Source organism: Dendropsophus ebraccatus, chromosome 7 (genome assembly GCF_027789765.1).
Source record: "Dendropsophus ebraccatus isolate aDenEbr1 chromosome 7, aDenEbr1.pat, whole genome shotgun sequence".
NCBI classification, from domain to species: domain Eukaryota; kingdom Metazoa; phylum Chordata; class Amphibia; order Anura; family Hylidae; genus Dendropsophus; species Dendropsophus ebraccatus.
The window spans coordinates 123,931,834-123,944,214 of NC_091460.1; the positions used below are offsets into that span (position 1 = coordinate 123,931,834).

A 12,381-nucleotide genomic window follows, 5' to 3' on the forward strand; every position below is an offset into this window, starting at 1 on the left:
CCGCAGCGGACAATTCCACTAGTTTTGCTCAGTGGGAACGAAGCCTAAGGCTGCAGCTGATCTCTGCAGCTGCAGGAAGTCAAATGGGGTTCGAAGAACGTTCACTCTTCACTCAGCACTATTGTTAAGGGTTTAAAAAAAAAAAGCAGCCATGTTTTTTGAACTCTTTATAATTCCTTTAAATACTGTGAGTAAAGAAGTCTCTCGGCACTCACCAAAAGTGTCACATCAGCTCAAGAAGCTGATGAAGGCCATAGGCCGAAACGCGTCCTCCTTATCTGCACTTGCTTGATGTGTCACTTTAATATACAAGCATAACAAAGTTTGGTGAATGTCGGAAGACCTTCTGAGAATGTACAGAAGGCTTAAAGAGGCATTCCAGGAAAAATGTACTGGTTTTTTTTTCTCCAGAGGATAGGGAAGTAGGAGATCGCAGGGGGTGCAAACTCTCTACCCTCCGCCGATCTCGGTATTGAGCCCCGCCTTCTGTATTATGAATAGAGCCGTGTGTACAGCACGTCACCCGCAGCCCTATTCATTCCTACAGAGTGAGGGAAAGAGTCGGGTACGCCGGAAAAGTGCTGTACTTTGCTCTTTCCGTCAGCTCCATAGCAATGAATAGAGCAGCGGGTCACTGTACCCACAGCTCTATTCATAATACAGAAGGCGGGCCCCAATACAGAGATCGACGGGTGGTACAGAGGTCAGTCGTTCCCCCCCCCCCCCCCCCCCCGTTATATCCTACTTTTCCCCCGGTGGCTTGATTTTTTCCCAGAATACCCCTTTAACTACTGTAGCCAGAAGATGGTAAATCTGCCCTTTACATTTCCTCCAAACACGCTTTTCGTCCTTCACAGACGGATTCTAATTCGCAAGGAAATACATTTGATATGTCAGATATTAGCATCAAAGGCCTTTGAAAACTTCAGATTACTGCCGGAATAACAAATTCAGTGCTTTCTATTTCATTTTCTGTCAAACATGACTACGCCAACCTCAAGCGAGAGTCAAATACTCCCCATAATAAATCATTTATCAAACTGGGGCGAGTACTCTCTGAAAAATCCAGCCGACTCATTTCCAACTTTTTGCAACTATTTTTGTGTGACGGTAGTATGTGCTTCATACAGATATAAGGAGAGGCACAACGATGACCGAAGCTGCTTCTTACCATTGGTGAACTGTTACTCGTCATAAAACACCATCAAAAAGCACAAAAAGTGTGGAACCTCAGATATCTATGTATGGTACATTAGCCTCTAGCCATGATACCATGTGCCTGCGCCTTCTCACTCTTAGTCTATTAAACTAGACTGGAGCCATAGACTGTAAAAGTAGAAACCTCATCCTAACCAAAGAAACCGCACGTAGTATATACAAGACAGTGTTACCATACCGGGCCGATCAAATGTCTGACAATTGTGCGAGAAAGGAACTATACACCTGCCAAAAAGTGTGTACTCATTGTGTGCTGCACGATGGTGACATAATGTTCTCTTTACAAATATTCCGTAGACCTTACCACATGCAATCAAAAAAACACAATAAGAGGCCCGGGATTGTCCGTGTTCACATTTACTTCTCTGTGATAGATCTAATGCTTTGTTGCATGGAAAAGATCCGAGCTATTAGTTTGTGCCATTAGTTATGAAAAAAAGAAAAGCCGCCAAGGAATTCTCCTACATCGCTCAAAAATGGGATGTGAACATTCTTGGCCCTGAACCGTGGTATCGAGCTGCCAGGCGGAGTATCGGCTTCCAGTGTCTTCTACAGAGCTTGTTCTCTAGAGGGATAGCTTCACCAACTGGCTCTGACAGCTTCAATGTCACTCACCAAATTCTGAGCCAGACATATGCCAAATATCTGCGGGGGGAAACAGAAACATGTGATTTACGGGAACCAGTAACATATCATTCAGGCTCAATTATTGATATGTATTCTGTTTGACTACATTGATCTATTGACTGTTGTTTGTTTGGTGTTAACATATGTCACAGCACTGTACACAATAAAATCCCTCCCATCAGTCTGAGTACAATGTCATTTCCCTCTCCCACATACTAGGGCAGATAACATAGTAACCATATTAACCTATCATTAAAGGGAATCTGTCACTAGGTTTATGCCGCCTTAAACAAAGGCAGCATAAACCAGTGAAAGAAATGCTAAACAGATCTGTGTATTACTTATTTCTTTTGTTCAGCCATTCTCCTAATATGCAGGGGAATAGGATTCTTGCCCCACCCCTCCCCCCACCTGCTGATTGACAGTTCACTGCCTATACACAGCATGGATAGATAACTGCCAATCAGCAGCTGTTGGGCGGAGTTTCCTGCTTCTCATGAATATCCAGGACTACTGGGCTCATGGACATAATGGAGAGGACTACTAGTTGTCCATGTTATTCAGGAGGATATCTTCGCATCAGCTGCACAGAACAATGTAAGTGATCCAACATTCTGTTCAGCTTCTCTGTCACTAGTTTATGAGATCGGACGGCATAAACCTACTGATTGAGTCTCTTTAACTCTATGTAATGTACAAACAGACAAGCAAGGATGAATGGGCTGCTCCTCAGAAATAATTAACATGAAAAAAATCTTTATTGTAACATACAAGATAACACTACAATTAAAATCAATTAAAATCCAAGATTGCGCAGTATGAGTCCCGATAAGACCTTATAATTTCCATTCACACCCATGATATGTTGAGAGCAGAAAAATACACAGATAGTAATCAATAATAGGAATGAACAGTATAAACAGTGAAATACTTGTGCCAATGACCAGAGTATCAAAAATATGTACAAAAGATGCAGCAAAAAAAGTGCATAAAAAAAAAAAGTATAAAAAAAAAGATATAAATGAACGATATAGTTACTGTTCTCTCAAGTGAAAACCCTACGTTTTTTGTCCAACGAGCCTTCCTCAGGGGTGAATACAAGGTCTTCCAACGTAGTTTATATAAGACATGATATGATATATAAGATAATAATACATAATACTAAAGAAAGTAGTAAACTAGTTAATGGTTCCTATAAGGCTTTGGAATGAGACCCACTCAGCTGCTTGGACCTCTACCCCAATGCTATGTTGCAGTATAAGCTCCATTTGCCAGGATCAGAACTGCAGACATGGACCAATAACTCAAAGGAATATAAAACAAATGATACTTGTCTCTTAGCTCATGGTTGTTTGTAAAGTTATAAAATCATGGTTCTCTTTCAAGCTCAAGTCTTTTGTTAGTTGATTTGTCATTGCCCCAACTAGCCAGAATCCTACTCCACACTGACGAGGGGCAAATACCCCGAAAAGGCTGTCTGTGAATGGAAGCCTGCCCTGGCAAGCCCTTGTCATGATCGCAATACTCGTACCTTGAGTTAGACATTGACAAAAAGGGGCCACCATGGTGTTTCCCTATTAATGTTCCAATACTCGCAACCAAGTGGGACTTAAGGGGTTATTTATCAGGGTGGTGTGGTGCTCTCCACATCATGGAGGCACCCCGTTGGCAACAGGCTAGAGATATCTGGCTATCCCGTGTTTTGAGACTCGCAACCGAGACTCCACAGACTCTTGTTTTGCATATTTACATTTTTGGGGCATCAGTGGAGACTGATTGAGTACTTCATTGGAATTTTTTCACTGTTCTCCTGGAGTTCAGTGATTACTGTGTTTTGTTGGTTGATTTGTCATGGCCCCAACTAGCCAGAATCCTACTTCACACCGACGAGGGGCAAATACTCAGAAACGGCTGTCTGTGGATGGATGCCTGCCCCGGCAAGCCCTTGCCATGATCGCAATACTCGTACCTTGAGTTAGACATTGACAAAAGGGGCCACCCTGGTGTTTCCCTATTTATGTTCCAATACTCGCAACAGAGTGGGACTTAAGGGGCTACCTATCAGGGTGGTGTGGTGCTCTCCCGATCATGGAGGCACCCCGTTGGCAACAGGCTAGAGATATCTGGCTATCCTGTGTTTTGAGACTCGCAACCGAGACTCCACAGACTCTTGTTTTGCATATTTTAGCTCAAGTCTCATGAAGGTCATGCTAAGCCGCAGCATGCATGCCCCCTCCTCCCCCTACCCCTCCTTGCGCTGCACGATTAAAAGTGCAGGATTTGGCTTCTAGTATTGTTTCTTTGACACTTGAGCATGGAAGGAAAACATGATTTTATAACTCAGAAAACAACCATCAGCTAAGAGATAGGTGTCACTTGTTTTATCTATCTGCCCTTGTCTGCAGCTCTTAACTGCCGGGTTCCCTTTAAGTCAGTTTCAACAATGGGTCTCAGACCTGTATATATGAGATGTGTTTCTTTTAGTGCAGTTACAGTAAGGCTTGCTCTGGCCATTGATCTCAACAATTTGAATCCACCCCCCCCCCCCACCACCAGGAGAATAGCCCAGCTTGTCCGACAACATCTTATCTCACTCCCCTTACTGGAATAACATGCATTATTGACCAGTCCTAACATACATGTTTATGGGGGAGTGATGGCTGACGGCCAAATTGACAAATTGCTCAGTATAGCTGTTGCAATGAGAGATCACAATAGCATTTTCCCGATACAGCCGCTGCTCAGATGGCCAGTAAAACATGTAACTACTTACAATACAGCTGTATGATATCCACAAAGTAATACGTAATTGGATCCTTACATTAGTGCACAAGTCAGAAACGTTTATTGAACCTTTTAACTTTACACAATTACCCTTAGCCCTTCATTGTATTAATATAGATGGCGCTCTCTTTTGGCATAGCATTGATAATAAATGAAAGAGAGCAGCTGCTGGAGGTCTGTCACTGGGCGACTTATACCCCGCTAAGTCACACTTTGAAGATAAACAGGGGACTGATGACTAATGCATTTCTTTGCGGCAGTGAGTTGGTAATTCGCACACTGCAGTGAACAAAGAGAATTTGATGTATAGTGTGTTATAACATTGGCATTCGTCCATGCCCAGCCGTGGCAGACTTGGATCATTGTTTAACTGTTCACGCTACAGAGTTGTGCTCCATGCCAGAAGAACATTGGAAAGGCACGAAACTCCAAACTGGCATATAAATGGATGAAATATCATAAAGCTCTATATGTGGGTGATTTATACATTCTGATAAATGGTCATAAAATATGCGAATGCTGAATACTTTGGTGCATGTTAAAAGCGACGTTGTACAAACAACCTGCAACCCTCAAACCACTTGTACCTTCAGATTGCTGCTTTTAATCCAAGGCAGGTGATGCAGTTATTGTCCTAAAAAAACATCTTTTAAATTTGCAGCCCTGTCAAATTGGTGTGGCATAGAGTGTATGTGCCCTAGCCTTGCAACGCCTCTCTGTCCCTTCTTCCCATTAGGAATACCATCAGGCAGGATTTCTCTTATTCATCACTTGTCTAAACACTGCACAGGTGCATTAACGATTCACCACATGTGTAGTGTTCAGACAAATGATGAATACTGTAGTAGAAGTCCTTCTAGAGGCGCTCCAAATGATAAAGAGGACGGAGAGACGATGCAGACCTAGGGCACAGACACTCTAGGCCACGCCAATCTGACACATGGCTGCAAGTTTAAAAGTAGTTTTTTAGGACAAAACTGCATCACCTGCCAAACGGACCCGAGGATGACAGATCTTGGATTAAAAGCAGCTGACAGTACAAGTGGTTGTTTTTTTTTTTTTTGGGGGGGGGGGGGGGGGGCAAATTGTGAGTACAGAGTAACTTTAAATAAGACAAGGATCAACATTTTTTTTGTGCAGTCATTAATACCATATATGTTTTTCTATATGCCTCTCTGCTTACATATGTTCAGTATGTATTAGGTACCTCTACTGATCGAAGCAACAACAGTTTGTAACTATTATCTGAGTGAGGTTTTTCCCTATAGTAAAGTTTTGTCTATTCACACAGAACCGGTCAGGTCAAAGTTCCTTATATGTGGGCCTCAGGACCCGACAAGTGAGGGGAACAGTGTTCCAAGAGCTAAAAAAAAAAAAAAAAGTTTGAACAAACTCCCCTTGGCAGCCATCTTGGCAAGACTTATCAAATGTGTTCAGGGGTATAGGAGCTTTAATAATTTTGTGACTCTGTGAATGTCCATGTACCACACACAGGAATTTGCATGTCTGTAAAACACGGTCCAGGTGCTGGCCACATTTCATGGGATATAATCAGTCTATGAAATGCGACCAACACACTGACTGTGTTTCATGGAGGGAACACAGCTGGAACCCTGGAAGTGTGCAAGAAATAGGGAAAGACACATAATAGGCAGATTAGACCTTAGAGAGTTTACACACAAGTTTTTGTGCAGATTTTTTTCCCAGAGACAATGGACTAAAGCAAAATCAAAAGATTATTCAGAATAATTTTTGACCTGTGGTCCGTACAATTCTGTTCCTCTTTTCAGTTCAGAATATTCTTATTTTACGTACCTGGAGTAATGCAATGCCTATGAACACCCCAGCCACAATGGTTAGATTATCTTGAAGCCACTTTTCAAACTGAGGAACACAGCCCTTGGTATGTATGGTGGCTTGCTGGTCAAGTTCCTACAAGAGAAAAAAAAACTCAGTTATAAGGACAACAGACAAAGTATTTCAAATCCTATAATATTGTTACTATATTGGGCTGCAGTGGACTCAGAGACATGTTCATTATTAGAACGCAGGACGTTCACAAATCAAATATAAGAAAAATGATAGAAATTGCGCAATTAAACCATATTGGGTCTTTCCCGCTTGTGACTGAATGTGTTTTATTCTACAAATTACTGCCACATACTAGGAACCACAGAAGCCAAAACCATAGTTACACCATCAGTCATGGGGTCAGCATTGGACTGGCCTACCAGGGGATTGGAGACTACAGTGGGCCCTGTTGTCTGTACCTAGCTCTGCTGTAGGGTAAGGGGACATGCACTGGATCCCACATCAGTGCAGCCGTATATGCGTCTTTAAGATGCACACAATTGGAAGGGGGGATGCAACAGAAGTGGGAGCCTGTGGCTCTCTCTTCCATCGCTTTAGAGGAGGAAGCTGGGAACTTCTGGTGAATTAAGCATCTCTATACTATGTGTCTGCACAGAAAACACAGAATGGAGAAGAGCTGCCGTGGAGCGGATCACATACACACTAGCTGGGGGGAGTGGAGCGTGATTTTAAAAAAAAATCTGGCCTGACTACAAAAGGGGGTCTAACAACTAAAGAGGGGCCTAAATACTAACTACTACATAATGGGGGGATTAACTACTGAAGAGGGGCCTAACTACTACATAAGGTGGTGGTGGGGGGTGTTAGCAACTGAAGAGGGGCCTAACTACTACATAAGGTGGGGGGGGGGGGTGGTAGCAACTGAAGAGGGGCCTAACTACAACATGGGGGAACTAACAACTATTTAAAGAGGCCTAGTTACTGTATGGGGCCCCGATCTACTATATGGGGGCCTAGCTACTGTATGGGGGTCTAAGTCACCTGTAAATCACTGGGCATAACTGCATTGTAGTTGTATATGATCAATAAAATCTGTACAGTAGTGTTATCACTGTATGGAGGGCATACTGTCTGTGAAAACTGTTTTTTCAAATTTTGTAATAGAACTGTGGTTGTGGTGTGATATTATTTGTAGGAAACTAAGAACAAGAGGACACAGTGAGAGGTTAGTTGGGGGAAAGATCAAACGCAACATGAGAAAATACTACTTTACTGAAAGAGTAGTAGATGTTTGGAACAAACTTCCAGCAGATGTGGTTGGTAACTCTACAATAACTGAATTTAAACCTGCCTGAGATATACATATATCTTTGCTTCTTGTATAGAGGTATTATTTAGTCACTGTATGACTATTTTTTTTTATATATATAGTAAAATCATATATAGAAAACAGTCTTACAGCTATGTTGTCTTATGTATAATTATATATAACCTATCCATAGGAAAAATCATCAATATCAGATCGAAGGGGATGCAACTCACAGTGCAGCTCCGCTCCTATCTAAGTCAATGGGAGCTAAGAGCCAATTTTTGCAGGTAAGTAATAACTCATACTTACTGACTTCTGCCTGACATCATAGCCACATTGAGTGTTAATAACATCTTCCTATGAGTGAGAAAAATAAAAATATGTCAATAATGTAGTAATACACAAAATGCAATTCATGATTTAAAGGGACTTGTCTGGGGAGCAAAAAACAACTAAAGCCTCCTTGGTTTTCATTGGTCAGACCATGCATTAGAATCTGCTTTAGCATTGTTTAGAATCCTTATATAAGAGAACACGTATAAGAAGAATGAAATGCTAAAAATAGCCCCAGTATAATTTTTTTTCCCATGTAGCCAGGGGTGTAAAAGAATGGTAGATGCCCTACGTATGAAGAAACTGTGACCTACAGCAGGATCCTTAGTGCAGCAGGAGAATGGCACTCCGCAGCGCTCTCGGCTAGCGTTGGCATCTGTGCAGTTGAAGTAAATATTCAGATTCCAGTCATCAGCGCCAAATGCCCCACAGCACTGCCACTGTGGAAGAAGCAGAAAGTAGACTATAAATCATCATGTTTTCTATGGCTTGTATCTATTCAGTTTTTATGGCAGTATTTCCTATTCTGTTGTATATACAGGACTCAGTTTTGCAGGCTGGACGTTGGCATACAGAGCCATACACATTCTGATATAGTGTCTCAATGGGTCACCATCTTCTCTACTTGAAGCCATACAATAGAATAGATTCTCACAGCATTAATGAGGAATAACTAGTTTAAAGGATAACTCCGGGCAAAATTTATTTTTCAATATGTTATTACATAAGCAAAGTTAGACAAATTTATATATATATATATATATATATATATATATATATATATATATATATACACAGTGTTGCCTTGGATTCTGAGCATAATTCGTTCCAGGATCGTGCTTGTAATCCAAATCCATTATTATACAAAGCAAATTTTCCCATAAGAAATCATAGAAATGCAGACAATTGGTTCCACACCCCAAATATAATGATTTATTATTCTGAATAACATGTAAAACAAATGAAACAAACATTCAGAAACAGCAGAATATGTGATATTATAAGTTACTGTACAGTAATGGAGAGGATGGGAAACACAAGGACTGACAGAGACTGCAAAGAGCATGAAGGAATGAGCAGGACAGATGTGGGCACATACATGCAGCACTCTCTCTGTCTGGGGAGGGAGGGGTTAAAGCTATGAAGAGATTACCTCCACAGTCCTGTCCCCTGATGCAAGCCACAGTCTGAAGTGGATCTGCTATGATTTGGAAGGTGAGGGAGACTTCCTGGGTCAAAGTACAGTGCTGTAGACCCCGCTATGCAGACCATGCCCCTCCCCCACTCCCCCTCCCACCCAGTACAGGGAGCTCTTAAACCAAAGCAATGCTCTTAAACCAAGTCACAATTTTTGAAAAACTGTGAGCTCTTAAACCAAAATGCTATATATATATATATATATATATATATATATATATATATATATATAAGTTTTCAGCTAGCATCTATTACTCAGATAACTCAGAATTCACTAAATAGATGAACTAAGGTTTTTGAGAGGACAGGTATAACTCTATATAATAAAAATGAATGTCTGTCCATCCATCCGTCCTCTATAGGCCCACAGATACATTGGGTGCCTGGGCAGGTTAGAGCGAAGGTCCTGTCCTTGCCAGATGTACAGGAGGGGAGGGGGAAGAGCGCCCCATAGAAGTGAATAGGAGAATCTCTACCTTGCACACACAGGTGACATCATTAGCGCTGCAGCTCCCCAGTAATGCACAGGTGAGGGGATTATCCTCAGCCAGAGTTATAGAGACATCAATGTGCAGATCCAAAAGCATCACAGTCCCATATATGACAGCCAGGCCTGGTGGGAGATCACGAGGAGAGGGATGGGGAAAACAGACCCATAGAAATAAGGGGAGAAGGTTCTAGAGATCAGATTTTACCTCACAAAGATGACGTCAGTGTCTGACTACATGTCCTCCTCTCTCTCACACACATACACACAGGGCCGGACTGGGACTTAAAATCAGCCCTGGCAATCAAACCCCAGCAGCCCACATACCATATCCTTCCCTATATATCATGGATAGCGGTGTAAAATACGCGCTGTAGAAAATTCTGCTTCATTTAGCCATGTCCCCCACTACTCCCTTAAACATGTGAACCCCACCATCAGCACCTAAAAATAATGCTATAACATGATCTGCTGTGGATTTGATGCGGCATATTTATGCATTCGTTTCAACTGATTAAATCAGAAGCATCAAATCCGCATTGGATTAGGTATGAACGTGCCCTTAAAGGGAACCTGTGGGGTCTATACCAGGTACAGAGCTGTAGATCCCAGCGTACAGATCAGGGACCGGACCTTTAGTCCAGTGTAAACCTCTATAATCATTCTTTTCATTACCAGCTGAAGTGTCACAGAGGTGGAGCCACAGCAGCACTTTCTGCCCCCGCCCCTTCCTGCCCTGACTGATGGACATATAGGGTGCTGCTGCTGCGGCTGCTGTTGTGAAACTTTAGTTGGAAATGAAAAGGACAATTATAAAAGTTTACACTGGACTAGAGGTCCTGTCAGTGATATCTCCCTCACTCCTGTCTGCTAAGATCTACAGCCCTAGACCTGGTATGGACCTCACAGATTCCCTTTATAGGAGATAAACATGGCCACCTTCTTCCAGAAACAGCGCCACACTCTTCTTCAGTTTGTGTGAGGTATTGCAGCTCAGTTCCATTGAAGTGAATAGAGCCAAGTTGTAATAACCATACACAGTCTGAGGACAGGGGTGGTGCTGTTTTTGGACAAAAGTTACTATATTTTTTAAATCCCTTTTATCCTGACTATGTCTGCACTCCATATAATGGCGGTCAAAGCTACATAATAAGCTGCTAGATAGCCATTTCCTACTGGATATCTATCTATCTATCTATCTATCTATCGTATAAGTAGGGCCCCAGGAAAAATTGAAGGATATATAATGGTAACATAGGTAAGAATTTTCTGTGCATGATAATACTGTCATAGTTGATAACACCAGTAAGCAAATATTATCTCCATACTGTACACGTTACTGCCATACTGTTACTAAGCAAACCCACCAATATTGCCAATACTACCAGAATATAAGTAACAAATAATATCACCACACCATGAGCACGGCCATTATCACCACATAATGACTAATACCGCTACACTGTGACTGAATACAATCCACTATATAAAACACTAATATTACCAATAATACAAGTAATACCATCACACCATGCCCACTACCCTCACCATACAGTGACTGGATAATACCACTATACCATCACACCATGCCCACTACCCTCACTATACAGTGACTGGATAATACCACTATACTGGCACCAAATAACAGCCACTATATAAAGACCAATATTCTCCCAGAACAGTGACCATAGAACACAGGTGTTACACTCCATCCCTCCAGCTGTTACAGAACTACAAATCCCATCATGACTGGACAGCTAAAGCATGATGGGAATTGTAGTTTTGCAACACCTGGAGGGCCAGAGTGTGACACCCCTGATACAGAGGTAGATCCCAGCTGTATAAAGTTTCTGCAGACCTTATAAGAGATTATAGTGCAGTTACATCCTGTCACTCACAGTAGGCGTCTTCTCTGCATGAAGAGACGGCCACTTTTCCTTTTCTTCTCCATCTGGCTCCGGCCATCATGAAGGCTTCTCTGGCCATGACTCCTCTCCACGGGATCTGCCAGACAGACATTTTAGGCTTCTTGCTCCAGCAACATCTTCCTCTATACATCCTCATCTATACATCCCTCTATATATAATAGCCCCCCGCTGCACATCTCCCCACATACAATAGCCCCCCTGCTGTACATCCCTCCATATAGAATAACCCCCTGCATCCCCCTCCCATATAGAATAGCCCCCCTGCATCCCCCTCCCATTTAGAATAGCCCCCCTGCATCCCCCTCCTATATAGAATAGCCCCCCTGCATCCCCCCATATAGAATAGCCCCCCTGCATCCCCCTCCCATATAGAATAGCCCCCCTGCATCCCCCTCCTATATAGAATAGCCCCCCTACATCCCCCTCCTATATAAAATAGCCCCCCTACATCCCCCTCCCATATAGAATAGCCCCCCTCCTGCACCCCCTCCCATATAGAATAGCCCCCCTTCATCCCCCCATATAGAATAGCCCCCCCTCCTGTACCCCCTCCCATATAGAATAGCCCCCCCTCCTGCACCCCCTCCCATATAGAATAGCCCCCCCTCCTGCACCCCCTCCCATATAGAATAGCCCCCCTGCATCCCCCTCCTATATAGAATAGCCCCCCTACATCCCCCTCCTAT

General features: G+C 42.6%; 1 protein-coding gene across 1 annotated transcript in view; it reads right to left on the bottom strand.

Moving 5' to 3' along the window:
- Positions 1 to 738: 738 nt before the first annotated feature.
- TSPAN5 (tetraspanin 5) overlaps positions 739 to 12,381 on the bottom strand; it is a 93,972-nt gene continuing 82,329 nt past the window's right edge. Inside the window, exons 5-8 of the mRNA XM_069976787.1 lie at positions 8,398 to 8,523; positions 8,060 to 8,107; positions 6,445 to 6,561; positions 739 to 1,863 (exon numbers count right to left, since the gene is read on the bottom strand). Coding sequence (XP_069832888.1) covers positions 1,798 to 1,863; positions 6,445 to 6,561; positions 8,060 to 8,107; positions 8,398 to 8,523 — 357 coding nt within the window. The 3' untranslated portion in view covers positions 739 to 1,797. The remainder of the gene's footprint in view (positions 1,864 to 6,444; positions 6,562 to 8,059; positions 8,108 to 8,397; positions 8,524 to 12,381) is intronic.